This window comes from Arachis hypogaea, chromosome 14 (assembly GCF_003086295.3).
Source record: "Arachis hypogaea cultivar Tifrunner chromosome 14, arahy.Tifrunner.gnm2.J5K5, whole genome shotgun sequence".
NCBI classification, from domain to species: Eukaryota; Viridiplantae; Streptophyta; class Magnoliopsida; order Fabales; family Fabaceae; genus Arachis; species Arachis hypogaea.
Genome location: NC_092049.1, coordinates 36,132,764 through 36,149,995, shown reverse-complemented (window position 1 = coordinate 36,149,995; position 17,232 = coordinate 36,132,764). Strand labels below are relative to the sequence as shown.

The 17,232-nt window shown below is 43.3% G+C and overlaps 1 protein-coding gene and 1 non-coding gene across 2 annotated transcripts; both read left to right on the top strand.

The window, feature by feature from the left end:
* Positions 1–780: 780 nt before the first annotated feature.
* Positions 781–2,523, top strand: LOC112742515 (uncharacterized). Its single transcript, XM_025791753.1, has 3 exons — positions 781–1,046; positions 1,122–1,425; positions 1,510–2,523. The coding sequence occupies exons 1-3, from the start codon at positions 781–783 to the stop codon at positions 2,521–2,523; spliced, it is 1,584 nt and encodes a 527-aa protein (XP_025647538.1).
* An 8,704-nt stretch (positions 2,524–11,227) lies between these two features.
* On the top strand, positions 11,228–11,335 carry LOC112746024 (small nucleolar RNA R71). Its single transcript, XR_003173924.1, has one exon. It is a non-coding gene; the product is annotated as a small nucleolar RNA R71 (small nucleolar RNA).
* Positions 11,336–17,232: the final 5,897 nt, after the last annotated feature.

Sequence of the window (17,232 nt, the reverse complement as noted above, 5' to 3'; positions counted from 1 at the left end):
TATGCTGATCCTACGGATCCACGACTACAACATCACCTAGGGGGAAGACATCACAACCTAGCGATCACAGCACAAGGATGCTGATAATGAAGTTCATAACTGAAGAAGGATCAGTAGGGTCTGTAAGGGGAGACCTGGAAACGACAGTCGCTTGCGACAATGCCAGTCTCTCGTTGACAAAGAAATCCAAAGAAGCGTCAGGAGTGTTCCTCGCCGACTTGGATGCCAGAGTCAACGACAAGCCGAGACCCGAACTAGAAGGGAGTCTGGAGAAGTTTAGAGTCAGCGACACTGAGGAGAAGTTCACCTTCATGGAACAGAAACCTCCCCCACGAGCTGAAAGAACCTTTGATAGAAATGATCAGGGGCTAATGGTGACCTATTTGCCTGGACACCGGCCAACATGCCGGGGATAGACCCCCAACTCATGTCGCACCATTTGGCCGTCAAGCCAGAAGCAGACCGGTGGCCCAGAGGAGGAGGAAGATGTCACAGGAGAGAGCAGAAGAGGTGGCCAAGCAGACAACCAGCCTTCTCGAAGCAGGATTCATCCGGGAACTTGATTACTCGACCTGGCTGTCAAACGTAGTCTAGTAAGAAAGCATAATGGAAATGGAGGATGTGCATGGATTATTCTGATCTCAACAAGGCATGCCCCAAGGATTGCTACCCCCTACCCACATTGAGAACTCGTCGACGCGGCGCGGGGTACCGGTATTGAGCTTATGGATGCCTATTCCGGATATAATCAGAACCGATGACCGGCCAGGCGAGGAAAAAATGGCGTTCATAACGCAAGAGGAATCTATACTACAAGGTAATGCCCTTCGGCCTAAAGAACGCAGGGCCATATACCAGAGGTTGATGAACAAGATATTCGGCGATATCATTGGTAAAACGGTGGAAGAGTACGTGGACGACATCCTTGCTAAGACCACCCGACCCGAAGACCTTCTGAGCGACCTGGAAAGCGTATTCACGGCTCTCCCGACGACACAGCATGAGGCTCAACCCTCTCAGTGTGCCTTTGCCATGGAGGCCGGAAAGTTCCTAGGATTCATGATAACCCAAAGGGGGTGGAAGCCAATCCTAAAAAATGCCAAGCAATACTCCAAATGAAGAGCCCAGCTGTGTCAAGGACGTCCAGAGACTGGCGGGAAGGCTCACCGCGCTATCTCGCTTCCTCGGGCGTCGGCTGCAAAAGCCCTATCTTTCTTCAACCTAATGAGAAAGGGTATAGCATTTGAATGGACCCCGGCATGCGAGGAAGCGTTCAACCATTTCAAAAATATACTGGCAACACTGTCTGTGCCCGGTAAACCTGTGGTTGGAGAACCACTCTACCTGTACCTGGCTGTAACGGAGGAAGCACTGGCGGCGGTCTTGGTGCGGGAAGAAGCGAAAGCCCAACAAACAATTTACTTTGTGAGTAAAGTGCTTGCAAGGAGCAGAACTTAGGTATAGCAAGTTAGAGAAACTAGCACTAGCGCTCCTAACCTCTTCCCGCAGGCTACGACAATACTTCCAAGGTCACCAAGTGGTCGTAAGAACGGACCAGGGAATTCGTCAAGTGCTCTAAAAACCCGACCTAGCGGGAAGGATGATGACCTGGGCCATCGAGCTGTCCAATATGATTTAAGGTACGAGCCTCGACATGCAATTAAGGCGCAAGCAATGGCATACTTCCTGGTGGAAGTAACCAGAGACCCAACCGAGGACACGGGCACACTGTGGAAGCTCCATGTTGACGGAGCTTCCAACCAGATGTCCGGGGGCACCAGAATCATCTTAGAGAGCCCAACTGGGGTCATCTACGAGCAATCGGTCAAGTTCGAGTTTCCAGTGTCAAACAACCAAGCAGAGTACGAAGCCCTCCTAGGCGGCTTGATTTTAGCCCGGGAAGTCGGGGCTACGAGGCTAGAAGTATGCAACGACTCACAGATCGTCACGTCGCAAGTGAATGGAAGCTACCAAGCTAGAGATTCGCTATTACATAAGTACTTAGAGAGGGTTAAAGAACTGAGCAAACAGTTGAGGAGGTCACGGTCCAACACGTTCCAAGGGAGAGGAACACACGGGCAGACCTCCTATCCAAGCTACGAGCACAAAACCTGGAATCGGCAACCGCTCCCTCATTCAAGGCATCACGAGAGAACCAGTGGTTGCCCTCCACCTGACCGAGATAAGCCCTCCTGGATGAACTCCATCACCGATTTCTTGCAAAACGGCAAACTCCCTGGAGGCGAGAAGGAAGCTAAAACGATAAGAAGGGAGGCTGCCAAGTACACGGTCATACAGGGTCCACTATTCAAAAAGAGACTTAGTCAACCTCTGCTGAAGTGCCTACACCCCGACCAGACGGACTACGTGCTCAGAGAAATCCACGAGGGGTGCTGTGGTCACCACATCGGGGGCAAAGCCCTAGCAAGGAAGCTCATCCGAGCTGGATACTACTGGTCGTCGATGATGGAAGACTCCAAGGAGTTCGTGAAAAAAATGCATGAAGTGCCAAGAGAACGCTAACTTCCACAGAGCACCGGCCACTGAGCTGAGCCTGATGACATCCTCCCGACCCTTCGCACAGTGAGGAGTTGACCTCTTAGGACCTTTCCCGATTGGTCCAGGGCAAGTCAAATATCTCATAGTCGCCGTCGACTATTACACCAAATGGATAGAGGCCGAGCCACTGGCCACTATCTCCTCATCCAATTGTATAAAGTTCATGTGGAGGCAAGTGATAACTCGGTTCGGCATCCTGGAAGTCGTCATCTCAGACAACGGGACGCAGTTCACCGATAAGAATTTTGTAGAGTTCCTCGTCGGCTTGGGCATCAAACAGAAATTCTCCTCAGTAGAGCATCCCCAGACAAACAGACAAGTCGAATCCGCAAATAAGGTCATCTTGATGGGCCTGAAGAAGCGGCTAGACAACAAGAAAGGAGCATGGGCTGATGAGCTCGCCTCTGTCCTCTGGTCCTAGCGTACAACCGAGCAGTCCGCCACGGAGAAACCCCTTTCCGCCTGACATACAGGGTAGACGCAATGATACCTGTAGAGATCAGCGAGCCAAGTCCACGGTTACTTTTCAAGGGGGTGGAAGAAGCTGTAGAGAAGGACCTAGTAGATGAGACCAGGGAGAAGGCCCACCTGTCAGAAGTAGCACTAAAGCAAAGAATGGCCCTGCGCTACAACACCAAAGTGCTCAAGAGGAATTTGAGCAGAACGACCTCGTCCTACGACGCAATGACATCGGCCTACCGGCCCAGGAGAAGGCAAACTGGCGGCAAACTGGGAAGGCCCCTACAGGGTCAAAGAAGTGATTGGCAAAGGCGCCTACAAATTGGAAAAGCTCGATGGAAGGGAGGTCTCGAGAACTTGGAATGCGGACAACCTGAGAAGGTTTTACCCCTAGATCAAGCACGCCGGCCAGGCAATCTAACGAAATTAATCACTTACCTTTGTATCTGCCATGGTAACAGACTTGCTTAATTACCGATTAATCTTTACTTGTCATTTCTACCAAATTTATTTCTATTATTCTTTTTCCTACTTACACATCACACGACAACAAGTTCCACGATGCGTTAAACGGAACCACAATACGGCACCCTGGGACTGATCACCCCGGGGGCCACCTAAACCAAAGCCATTACAAATGGCTACGACGATAACAAAAGGCCATGACCTGGCTCCGCCGAACTACCAACACAACGGTAAACAAACACGAGCGCAAAGCTCACACCAACAAACGGTAACACGACGAAGTAAAAACACTACCAGAGGGAAAGACTACGATAACAATAAGCCGACCAAGGGACTTTTTAAGTATAACAATATAAACAAGTTCTACAACAAAAACCACAAATCCATACAAAAACATAAGGCACAAGAGCTCATTTCTTCGGCATGTCAACAATCTTGCCATCCTTGATCGTCTTGAAAACTCCGATCGCTGATGTGTCAAAGTCGGGAGCCACGATCTTCACCTGGGCCTTAAGGGCCTCCTCAGTCATGAAGATCGCGTTCTTTCTCTGCTCTCTAGTCGCCTTATGTTTCTTCTTAAGCTCCTCAACCTCGGCTTGAACAGCCTTAGCCAACGAGACGGCCTCGTCACGTTCTTTCTCCAAAGCCACCACCCGACCTTGCGTGGCATTAAACTGGCTCTCTAGAGTCATCTCCCGCTCGGTTAAACGGGACACGGTCTCATCAGAGGCTTTCATCTTTTCCTCGGCAGACACAGTTTTCTCCTCGGCAACCTTGAGTTTTTCCCCCGCCTCGGACAGCTGCTCCTGAAGCAATTCGACTTGAACTTTGAATTCATTGTTGGCCGTGGCAGCAGATTCAAGCTTTCTTCGTAGTGATGCATTCCCGACAACTTGAACTCGGCCTTCCGAGCTATCACAGCTCCCCAAAGAAGCGTGCGGTTCATCCACCTCGCCTGCCCCGCCTATTCGGTGCCGAGGAAGTGATCTTTTGTGCCGGGGATCAGTTGGGAGTCGATGAAAGCCCCAGCATTGAAGTTTCTCTCCATCATAGTAAGAGTTCTGGTGCACAAAATTGTGATGTCCAGGCTCAAACTATTCCTGGCACGTGAGCAACTTGGTACGCGTAATCGTGATTACACATTCATAATTTGTCACAACTTCGATACAACTAACCAGCAAGTGCACTGGGTCGTCCAAGTAATACTTTACGTGGGTAAGGGTCGAATCCCACGGAGATTGTTGGTATGAAGCAAGCTATGGTCACCTTGCAAATATCAGTTAGGCAGATATAAATTGATAATGGTGTTTTCGAATAATAAATAATAGAATAGGGATAGAGGTACTTATGTAAATCATTGGTAGAAATTTCAGATAAGCGAATGGAGATGCTTTTCGTTCCTCTGAACCTCTGCTTTCCTGCTATCCTCATCCAATCAGTCTTACTCCTTTCCATGGCTGGCTTTATGTGATACATCACCACTGTCAATGGCTACTTTCGGTCATCTCACGGGAAAATGATCCAATGCCCTGTCACGGCACGGCTAATCGTCTGGAGGCATCACCCTTGTCAATGGCTTCATCTTATCCTCTCAGTGAATAATATGCTCACGCACCCTGTCACGGCACGGCTATTCATCTGTCGGTTCTCGATCATGCTGGAATAGGATTTACTATCCTTTTGCATCTGTCACTAACGCCCTGCAATCGCGAGTTAGGAGCTCGTCACAGTCATTCAATCATTGAATCCTACTCAGAATACCACAGACAAGGTTTAGACTTTCCGGATTCTCTTGAATGCCGCCATCATTCTAGCTTACGCCACGAAGATTCTGGTTAGAACATCTAAGAGATATTCATTCTAGCTTATTTCATGTAGAACAGAAGTGTTTGTCAGGCACGCGTTCATAAGGGAGAAGGATGATGAGCGTCACACATAATCATCACCTTCATCACGTTCTTGGGTGCGAATGGATATCTTAGAAGCGAAATAAGAAGAATTGAATAGAAAATAGTAGTACTTTGCATTAATCTTTGAGGAACAGCAGAGCTCCACACCTTAATCTATGGAGTGTAGAAACTCTACCGTTGAAAATACATAAGGGAAGGTCCAGGCATGGCCGAGATGGCCAGCCCCCAAAGTCTAAGAACAATGCGTTCAAAGATGATCCTAAGATCCTAAGATGATCAAAAGATGCCTAATACAATAGTAAAAGGTCCTATTTATAATAAACTAGCTACTAGGGTTTACATGAGTAAGTAATTGACGTATAAATCCACTTCCTGGGCCCACTTGGTGTGTGTTTGGGCTGAGCCTGAGTGTTGCACGTGTAGAGGTCCTTCTTGGAGTTGAACGCCAGCTTTTGTGCCAGTTTGGGCGTTCAACTCTGGTTTTGGCTCCTTTTCTGGCGTTGGACGCCAGATTTGGGTAGAAAGCTGGCGTTGAACGCCAGTTTACGTCATCTATTCTTGGCCAAAGTATGGACTATTATATATTTCTGGAAAGCGCTGGATGTCTACTTTCCAACGCAATTGGAAGCGCGCCATTTCGAGTTCTGTAGCTCCAGAAAATCCACTTTGAGTGCAGGGAGGTCAGAATCCAACAGCATCAGCAGTCCTTTTTCAACCTCTGAATCTGATTTCTGCTCAAGTCCCTCAATTTCAGCCAGAAATTACCTGAAATCACAGAAAAACACACAAACTCATAGTAAAGTCCAGAAATGTTAATTTAACATAAAAACTAATGAAAACATCCCTAAAAGTAACTAGATGCTACTAAAAACGTACTAAAAACAATGTCAAAAAGCGTATAAATTATCCGCTCATCACAACACCAAACTTAAATTGTTGCTTGTCCCCAAGCAACTGAAAATCAAATAGGATAAAAAGAAGAGAATATACTATAAATTCCAAACTATCAATGAAACAGAGCTTCAATCATATGAGCGGTACTTATAGCTTTTTGCCTCTTGAATAGTTTTGGCATCTCACTTTATCCATGGAGGTTCAGAATGATTGGCATCTATAGGAACTTCAAATTTCGAATAGTGTTATTGACTCTCCTAGTTCAGTATGATGATTCTTGAACACAGCTTTTTTTATGAGTCTTGGCCGTGGCCTTAAGCACTTTGTTTTCCAGTATTACCACCGGATACATAAATGCCACAGACACATAATTGGGTGAACCTTTTCAGATTGTGACTCAGCTTTGCTAAAGTCCCCAATTAGAGGTGTCCAGGGTTCTTAAGCACACTCTTTTTTTGCTTTGGACCTTGACTTTAACCGCTCAGTCTCAAGTTTTCACTTGACACCTACACGCCACAAGCACATGGTTAGGGACAGCTTGGTTTAGCCGCTTAGACCAGGATTTTATTCCTTTAGGCCCTCCTATCCACTGATGCTCAAAGCCTTGGGATCCTTTTTGTTTGCCCTTGCCTTTTGGTTTTAAGGGTTATTGGCTTTTTGCTCTTGCCTCTTGGTTTTAAGAGCTTTTGGCTTTTTCTGCTTGCTTTTTTCTTTTTCTTTCTAATTTTTTTTTTCGCCTATATTTTTTTTTTCTGCAAGCTTTGTTCTTTGCTGCTTTTTCTTGCTTCAAGAATCATTTTTATGATTTTTCAGATTATCAAATAACATGTCTCCTAGTCATCATTCTTTCAAGAGCCAACATATTTAACATTCTTAAACAACAACTTCAAAAGACATATGCACTATTCAAGCATACATTCAGAAAACAAGAAGCATTGTCACCACATCAATATAATTAAACTAAGTTCAACGATAAATTCGAAACTCGTGTACTTCTTGTTCTTTTGAATTAAAACAGTTTTTATTTAAGAGAGGTGATGGATTCATAGGACATTCATAACTTTAAGACATAGTTACTACTACCAATGATCATGTAATGAAGACACAAACATAGATAAGCACATAACATAGAAAACAAAAAACAGAGAAAGTAAGAGCAAGGAATGAATCCACCTTAGTGATGGTGGCGTTTCCTTCTTGAGGAACCAATGATGTCCTTGAGCTCTTCTATGTCTCTTCCTTGTCTTTGTTGCTCCTCCCTCATTGCTTTTTGATCTTCTCTTATTTCATGAAGCATGATGGAGTGCTCTTGATGTTCCACCCTTAGTTGTCCCATATTGGAACTCAATTCTCCTAGGGAGGTGTTGATTTGCTCCCAATAGTTTTGTGGAGAAAAGTGCATTTGAGGCATCTCAAGGATCTCATGGTAATGAGCTTCATACGCCTCTTGAGCTCCATGAGTAGGCTCTCTTGCTTGCTCCATCTTTTTCTTAGTGATGGGCTTGTCCTCTTTGATGAGGATATCTCCCTCTATGTCAATCCCAGCCGAATTGCATAGGTGGCAAATGAGGTGAGGAAAGGCTAACCTTGCCATAGTGGAAGACTTGTCAGCCACCTTGTAGAGTTCTTGAGGTATAATCTCATGAACTTCCACCTCTTCTCCAATCATGATGCTATGGATCATGATGGCCCGGTCTATAGTAACTTCAGACCGGTTGCTAGTGGGAATGATTGAGCATTGAATGAACTCCAACCATCCTCTAGCTACAGGCTTGAGGTCCAATCTTCTTAGTTGAACCGGCTTGCCTTTGGAGTCAATCTTCCATTGAGCTCCTTCTACACATATGTCCATAAGGACTTGGTCCAACCTTTGATCAAAGTTGACTCTCCTTGTGTAGGGGCGTGCGTTCTCTTCCATGTATGGCAAGTTGAATGCCAACCTCACATTTTCCGGACTAAAATCTAAGTATTTCCCCCGAACCATTGTAACATAGTTCTTTGGATTCGGGTTCCTACTTTGATCATGGTTCTTGGTGATCCATGCATTGGCATAGAACTCTTGAACCATTAGGATGCCGACTTGTTGGATGGGATTTGTTAGAACTTCCCACCCTCTTCTTTGAATTTCATGTCGGATCTCTGGATACTCATTTCTTTTGAGTTTGAAAGGGACCTCAGGGATCACCTTCTTCTTGGCCACAACATCATAGAAGTGGTCTTGATGGGCTTTGGAGATGAACCTTTTCATCTCCCATGACTCGGATGTGGAAGCTTTTGTCTTCCCTTTCCCCTTTCTAGAGAATTCTCCGGTCTTAGATGCCATCAATGGTAATGGAAAAACAAAAAGCTTATGCTTTTACCACACCAAACTTAGAATATTGCTCGCCCTCGAGCAATAAACAAAAGAATAGAAGAAGAAGAAGAAGAAATATAGAGAGGGAGAGGGAGATGTGGTTTCGGCCAAGAGGAGTGTAGAGGGGTGTGTTGTGTGAATTTGATGAAGAATGGAGGTCTTTATATAGGGAAGGGAGGGGGGTTAAGGTTCGGCCATATGGGTGGGTTTGGGTGGGAAATTGGTTTTGAATTTTGAAGGTAGGTGGAGTTTATGAGATAGGTTTATGGGGAAGAGTGGATGGATGTGAGTGGTGAAGAGGTGATGGGGAAGAGAGATTGAGGTGATTGGTGAAGGGTTTTTGGGGAAGAGTGTTTATGGGGTTGTGTGAAAGAGAGTGGTGAGAAGAAGTGAGTGGAAGTAGGTGGGGATCCTGTGGGGTCCACAGATCCTGAGTGGATCCTGTGGGGTCCACAGATCCTGAGGTGTTCAAGGAATTACATCCCAGCACCCATTAGGCATGTAAAAAATGCCTTTGTACCCAACTCTGGGCGTTCAGCGCCAGGTTGGTGGCCATTTTGGGCGTTCAGCGCCCATTTGTGTGCCATTTCTGGCGTTGAACGCCAGAACCATGCCTGTTCTGGCGTTCAGCGCCCAGAAGTTGCCCATTTTGGGCGTTCAGCGCCAGAACCATGCTCTGTTCTGGCGCTGAATGCCAGACAGATGCTCCTCCAGGGTGTGATTTTTCTTCTGCTGTTTTTGATTCCGTTTTCAATTTTTATATTTATTCTGTGACTCCACATGATCATGAACCTAAGAAAATATGAAAAACAATAAAAATAAGAATTAGATAAACATTGGGTTGCCTCCCAACACGCGCTTCTTTAATGTCAATAGCTTGACAGTGGGCTCTCATGGAGCCTCACAGATGTGCAGAGCTTTGTTGAGACTCTCCAACACCAAACTTAGAGTTTGGATATGGGAGTTCAACACCAAACTTAGAGTTTGGTTGTGGCCTCCCAACACCAAACTTAGAGTTTGACTGTGGGGGCTCTGGTTGACTCTGCTTTGAGAGAAGTTTTTTCTGCTTCCTCTCCATGGTTGCAGAGGGAGATCCTTGAGTTTTAAACACAAGGGAGTCCTCATTCCATTGAAGGACTAGTTCACCTCTGTCAACATCAATCACAGCTCTTGCTGTGGCCAGGAAAGGTCTTCCTAGGATGATGGATTCATCCTCTTCCTTTCCAGTATCCAGGACTATGAAATCAGCAGGGATGTAAAGGCCTTCAACCTTTACTAACACGTCCTCTACTTGTCTATATGCCTGTTTTCTTGAGCTGTCTGCCATCTCTAGTGAGATTTTAGCAGCTTGCACCCCATAGATTCTCAGTTTCTCTATTACAGAGAGGGGTATGAGGTTTATTCCTGAACCAAGGTCACATAGAGCCTTAAAGATCATGGTGCCTATGGTACAGGGTATTATGAACTTTCCAGGATCCTGTCTCTTTTGAGGCAATGTCAGTTGATCCAGATCACTTAGTTCATTGATGAACAAGGGAGGTTCAAATTCCCAAGTATCAATGCCAAATAATTTGGCATTTAGCTTCATGATTGCACCAAGAAACTTGGCAGTTTGCTCTTCAGTGACATCCTCATTCTCTTCAGAAGAGGAATACTCATCAGAGCTCATGAAGGGCATAAGGAGGTTCAATGGAATCTCTATGGTCTCTAGATGAGCCTCAGAGTCCTTTGGTTCCTCAGAGGGAAGCTCCTTATTGACCACTGGACGTCCCAGGAGGTCTTCCTCCTTGGGATTCACGTCCTCCTCTCCCTCATTGGGTTCGGCCATTTTGCTTATGTCAATGGCCTTGCACTCTCCTTTTGGGTTCTCTTCTGTATTGCTTGGGAGAGTACTAGGAGGGATTTCAGTGATCCTTTTACTCAGCTGGCCCACTTGTGCTTCCAGATTTCTAATGGAAGATCTTGTTTCATTCATGAAACTTACAGTGGCCTTAGATAGATCAGAGACTAAGTTTGTTAAATTAGAAGTATTTTGTTCAGAGTTCTCTGTCTGTTGCTGAGTGGATGATGAAAAAGGCTTGCTATTGCTAAACCTGTTTCTTCCACCATTATTAAAGCCTTGTTGAGGCTTTTGATCCTTCCATGAGAAATTTGGATGATTTCTCCATGATGAGTTATAGGTGTTTCCATAAGGTTCACCTAAGTAATTCACCTCTGCTATTGTAGGGTTCTCAGGATCATAAGCTTCCTCTGCATAAGAAGCCCCTTGAGTACTGTTGGATGCAGCTTGCATTCCATGCAGACTCTGAGAGATCATATTGACTTGCTGAGTCAATATTTTATTCTGAGCCAATATGGCATTCAGAGTATCAACTTCAAGAACTCCTTTCTTCATAGGCGTCCCATTGCTCACAGGATTCCTTTCAGAAGTGTACATGAACTGGTTATTAGCAACCATGTCAATGAGTTCTTGAGCTTCTGCAGGCGTTTTCTTTAGGTGAATGGATCCACCTGCAGAAGTGTCCAGTGACATTTTTGATAGCTCAGATAAACCATCATAGAATATATCCAGGATGGTCCATTCTGAAAGCATGTCAGAAGGACACTTTTTGGTCAACTGTTTGTATCTTTCCTAAGCTTCATAGAGGGATTCACCTTCTTTCTGTCTGAAGGTTTGAACATCAGCTCTAAGCTTGCTCAGCTTTTGAGGAGGAAAGTACTTGGCTAAGAAAGCCGTGACCAGCTTATCCCAAGAGTTCAGGCTGTCTTTGGGTTGAGAATCCAACCATAATCTAGCTCTGTCTCTTACAGCAAAAGGGAAAAGCATGAGCCTGTAGACTTCAGGATCTACTCCATTAGTCTTAACAGTATCACATATCTGCAAGAATTCAGTTAAGAACTGAAAAGGATCTTCAGATGGAAGTCCATGAAACTTGCAGTTCTGCTGCATCAGAGAAACTAATTGAGGTTTTAGCTCAAAGTTGTTTGCTCCAATGGCAGGGATGGAGATGCTTCTTCCATGTAAATTGGAATTAGGTGCAGTAAAGTCACCAAGCATCTTCCTTACATTATTATTATTTTCGGCTGCCATCTCCTCTTCCTGTTCGAAAATTTCTGAAAGGTTATTTCTGGATTGTTGTAATTTAGCTTCTCTTAATTTTCTCTTCAGAGACCTTTCAGGTTCTGGATCCGCTTCCACAAGAATGTTCTTATCCTTGCTCTTGCTCATATGACAAAGAAAAAGGCACAGAAAAATAATAATAATAATAGAGATCCTTTATACCACAGTATAGGGATCCCTGTGTGAGTAGAAGAAGAGGGGGAGACAAAGAATGTAATATAATGGAAGAAACACAACTGTGAGGATGGCAGAGATGTGAGATGAGATGTTAGGATATGAATGAATAAATAGAATAAGATGGGGGAGGGATAATTTTCGAAAATTATTTTGAAAAAAAGTTAGTGATTTTCGAAAATGGTTTTTGAAAATTGTTAGTATTTTTTTTGAAATTTTTTTTTTAAAATTAAAAATAAAAATAAGAATAATTAGTTAAATAAAAAAAAGAAATTTTTGAAAAAGAGGGAAGATATTTTCGAAAATTAGAGAGAGAGAGAGTTAGTTAGGTGGTTTTGAAAAAGTTAAGAAACAAACAAAAAGTTAGTTAGTTAGTTGAAACAAATTTTGAAAAGATAAGAAGTTAGGAAGTTAGAAAAGATATTTTGAAAAGATATTTTTGAAAAAGATAAAAAGATATTTTTGAAAGGATATGATTGAAATTAGTTTTGAAAAAGATTTGATTTTTAAAATCTCAATTAATGACTTGATTCATAAGAAATCACAAGATATGATTCTAGAACTTAAAGTTTGAATCTTTCTTAACAAGCAAGTAACAAACTTCAAATTTTTGAATCAAAACATTAATTGCTACTGTTATTTTCGAAAATTTGGTATAAAAATAAGAAAAATATTTTTGAAAAATATTTTTGGAATTTTCGAAAATAACTAAGAATTTTGAAAAAGATTTGATTTTTGAAAAAGATTTTGAAAAAGATAAGATTTTCAAATTGAAAATTTGATTTGACTCATGAGAAACAATTTGATTTTAAAAATTTTTGAAAAAGTCAACTCAAATTTTCGAATTTGATGAGAGAAAAGAGGAAGATATTTTTTTGATTTTTTTGAATTTTTATGAAAAACATGAAAATTATGCAATGCATGAAATTTTTAGATCAAAACATGTGATGCATGCAAGAATGCTATGAATGTCAAGATGAACACCAAGAACACTATGAATGTCAAGGTGAACATCATAGACACAATTTTGAAAAACTTTTAATGCAAAGAAAACATGCAAGACACCAAACTTGGAATTCTTTAATGCTTAGACACTAAGAATTCAAGAATGCATATGAAAAACATGAAAAGACACAAAACAAAAAAAATCATCAAGATCAAACAAGAAGACTTACCAAGAACACTTGAAGATCATGAAGAACACTTGAATGCATGATATTTTTGAAAAAATGCAAGATGCATATGCAAGTGACACCAAACTTATGATATGACTCAAGATTCAAACAAGAAACAGAAAATATTTTTGATTTTTATGATTTTCTAATTTTTTTGGATTTTTTTGAAAATTTATTGAAAAGGGAAAATAAGGATTCCAAAATTTTTAATATAAATTCTAGGAATCTTGCATTATTAGTCTAAAGCTTCAGTCCAAAACACTAGACATGGCCAATGGCCAGCCAAGCTTCAGCATTTAACACCAGAGTATATTGCTCTTGATAACAAATTGCAAGCCTCAGTCCAAATAAATTTAGACATGGCTTTACAGCCAGCCAGGCTTCACATGCTTCATGAAACACTAGAATTCATTCTTAAAAATCTTGAATAAAATTTTTGAAAACATTTTTATTTTTTTTCGAAAACAGATGAGAGATTTTTGAAAATATTTTTGAAAGATTTTTGAAAACAAAACGAAAAGAAAATTACCTAATCTGAGCAACAAGATGAGCCGTCAGTTGTCCAAACTCGAACAATCCCCGGCAACAGCACCAAAAACTTGGTGCACGAAATTGTTATGTCCAGGCTCAAACTATTCCTGGCACGTGAGCAACTTGGTACGCGTAATCGTGATTACACATTCATAATTTGTCACAACTTCGATACAACTAACCAGCAAGTGCACTGGGTCGTCCAAGTAATACCTTACGTGAGTAAGGGTCGAATCCCATGGAGATTGTTGGTATGAAGCAAGCTATGGTCACCTTGCAAATCTCAGTTAGGCAGATATAAATTGATAATGGTGTTTTCGAATAATAAATAATAGAATAGGGATAGAGGTACTTATGTAAATCATTGGTAGAAATTTTAGATAAGCGAATGGAGATGCTTTTCGTTCCTCTGAACCTCTGCTTTCCTGCTATCCTCATCCAATCAGTCTTACTCCTTTCCATGGCTGGCTTTATGTGATACATCACCACTGTCAATGGCTACTTTCGGTCATCTCACGGGAAAATGATCCAATGCCCTGTCACGGCACGGCTAATCGTCTGGAGGCATCACCTTTGTCAATGGCTTCATGTTATCCTCTCAATGAATAATATGCTCACGCACCCTGTCACGGCACGGCTATTCATCTGTCGGTTCTCGATCATGCTGGAATAGGATTTACTATCCTTTTGCGTCTGTCACTAACGCCCTGCAATCGCGAGTTAGGAGCTCGTCACAGTCATTCAATCATTGAATCCTACTCAGAATACCACAGACAAGGTTTAGACTTTCCGGATTCTCTTGAATGCCGCCATCATTCTAGCTTACGCCATGAAGATTCTGGTTAGAAGATCTAAGAGATATTCATTCTAGCTTATTTCATGTAGAACAGAAGTGTTTGTCAGGCACGCGTTCATAAGGGAGAAGGATGATGAGCGTCACACATAATCATCACCTTCATCACGTTCTTGGGTGCGAATGGATATCTTAGAAGCGAAATAAGAAGAATTGAATAGAAAATAGTAGTACTTTGCATTAATCTTTGAGGAACAGCAGAGCTCCACACCTTAATCTATGGAGTGTAGAAACTCTACCGTTGAAAATACATAAGGGAAGGTCCAGGCATGGCCGAGATGGCCAGCCCCCAAAGTCTAAGAACAATGCGTTCAAAGATGATCCTAAGATCCTAAGATGATCAAAAGATGCCTAATACAATAGTAAAAGGTCCTATTTATAATAAACTAGCTACTAGGGTTTACATGAGTAAGTAATTGACGTATAAATCCACTTCCTGGGCCCACTTGGTGTGTGTTTGGGCTGAGCCTGAGTGTTGCACGTGTAGAGGTCCTTCTTGGAGTTGAACGCCAGCTTTTGTGCCAGTTTGGGCGTTCAACTCTGGTTTTGGCTCCTTTTTTGGCGCTGGACGCCAGATTTGGGTAGAAAGCTGGCGTTGAACGCCAGTTTACGTCGTCTATTCTTGGCCAAAGTATGGACTATTATATATTGCTGGAAAGCCCTGAATGTCTACTTTCCAACGCAATTAGAAGCGCGCCATTTCGAGTTATGTAGCTCCAGAAAATCCACTTTGAGTGCAGGGAGGTCAGAATCCAACAGCATCAGCAGTCCTTTTTCAACCTCTGAATCTGATTTCTGCTCAAGTCCCTCAATTTCAGCCAGAAATTACCTGAAATCACAGAAAAACACACAAACTCATAGTTAAGTCCAGAAATGTGAATTTAACATAAAAACTAATGAAAACATCCCTAAAAGTAACTAGATCCTACTAAAAACGTACTAAAAACAATGTCAAAAAGCGTATAAATTATCCGCTCATCAAGTTCCCTCAGGGCTAGAGGACGCCTTCTGCCTCTTGGGAGTGGGGATAAGCTTCAAGTCGGGATCCTCTTGTCGGGAGGTGGACGAATGCCCGATGCCGGCCATTTCCTCATGAACCGAGGAAGCATAAGACCCGGCAAAGTTTTTGTTAGACATCCCGGTGTCACGAGGTGAAGGCACTGACTGATCTTTCTTCTCCTCAGGAGGGTTCTCCGGTTTCTTGTCAACCTTCTCGTCGGCTTTCTCCTCATCACTCTCCTCCAGGAAGGTCTTATACAAATCCTCAAGCCTCGTCACCGAAGCCGACATCTCCACTGCATAGGACAAACAAACGTGTTAGTCGTGAAGCCGGAAAAACCAAATAAAAGCGATAACAATGAAAAAAACACAAGGCAAAACAGCTCACAAATATAATTCCTGGCGAACTCCCGCTCACCGATAAGGAGGTGGGGGTTCACATGGTTCTTCCTGAAAACAGCCCACAACACGTCGGCAATTCTCTTGTCCGTGGCAGACATTCCCTTGTAAGTCACCTTAATGAAGGTGTTAGACCCAGCCCCAAAACTCCAGTACGTTGGGATAAGCCGTTCCCCCTCCAACGACAAACAAAAGGGGTGGCGATCCTTGACTGGACGCACCTTAAAATACTTATCCTTGAACCCATGATATGAGTCCTCGAATAAGTCAAAGATCCTCCGACACTGGGCAGATCGGTAGGACATGAACCCCTTCCTCGCTTTCCCCACCTTGGAAGGATTTGTAAGGTTGAAGAAAAAGAGAAAAACATCAACAGACACCGGCAGCTCCAAATACTCGCATACCATCTCGAAACAACGGATGGAAGCCCAGCTGTTCGGGTGCAGCTGTGACGGCGCAACGGATATCCGGTTAAGGAGCGCCATTTGAAAAGAGGAAAACGGGATGCGAAATCCCACCTGGGTGAACATGGCCTTATAAATCCAGATCTAGTCGGCAACCCGGGGAGAGTGGAAATTAATTTTGTATAACCGCTCGCTGGGGGCAGGGACGAAGACGTCGTAATTAGCCTACTCGTCTGTCCCTCCGCACAGGTACTCGCCTTGTTGGAACTCCGTTAGCTCCTCCTCGGCCATCTGGTTTGGAGAGTCTTTTAAGTCGGAAACAACCCAAGCATATGGGTCATAGCCCGCGGCGGAGGTGGAAGCCCATGAGACGACACGAGGCATACCTACAGTGGGGTTACCACTTGGTTAGTCTAACAGGTCGGGAGCTCGGAAAAACCCAGAAACTATACTCAACCTACCCAAAAAGTAAAATCAAGTATGGCTAAGGCACAATCTAAGTCAAGAAAGTGGACATCTTGGAATGGTAACCCCCTAACGCACCTATTTAACACTAAAATTATCTAACATACGAATCAAGCAAGCAGCAAGGACAAGAAACAAGCACAAATAGCAAACGTACAGAAAAGCCAACAGTAAAGATAAGAGAACCTTGAAGCAGAAAAGAGAAGGGATCAATGTTTACCTGAATTGGTTGCGAAAACTTGGAAGAAAAAAGAGATGCACAAGGATGCTAGAACGAGGCTTTGGGATATTTGGGAGTGAAGAAGAAGAAAATAGGAGAAGCAAGAGTGGGAAAGGAAAACAAATGCAAAACTGTTTAAAACTGCCACTCAGGAAGCGCGAAAGGCCTAGGGGCAAAATAGTCTTTGCGCACAGGATTTTCCAACCCATTATGAGCATTTAATGCTCCGCACGAGGAACGAGGCGATAAAC

Coding starts and splice junctions, on each gene's coding strand:
- LOC112742515 (XM_025791753.1), top strand. CDS start 781: ATGGCGTTCATAACGCAAGAGGAATCTATACTACAAGGTAATGCCCTT. Junction 1,047..1,121: donor TTTGCCATGGAGGCCGGAAA/GTTCCTAGGATT, acceptor CTCCAAATGAAG/AGCCCAGCTGTGTCAAGGAC. Junction 1,426..1,509: donor CCCAACAAACAATTTACTTT/GTGAGTAAAGTG, acceptor CTCTTCCCGCAG/GCTACGACAATACTTCCAAG.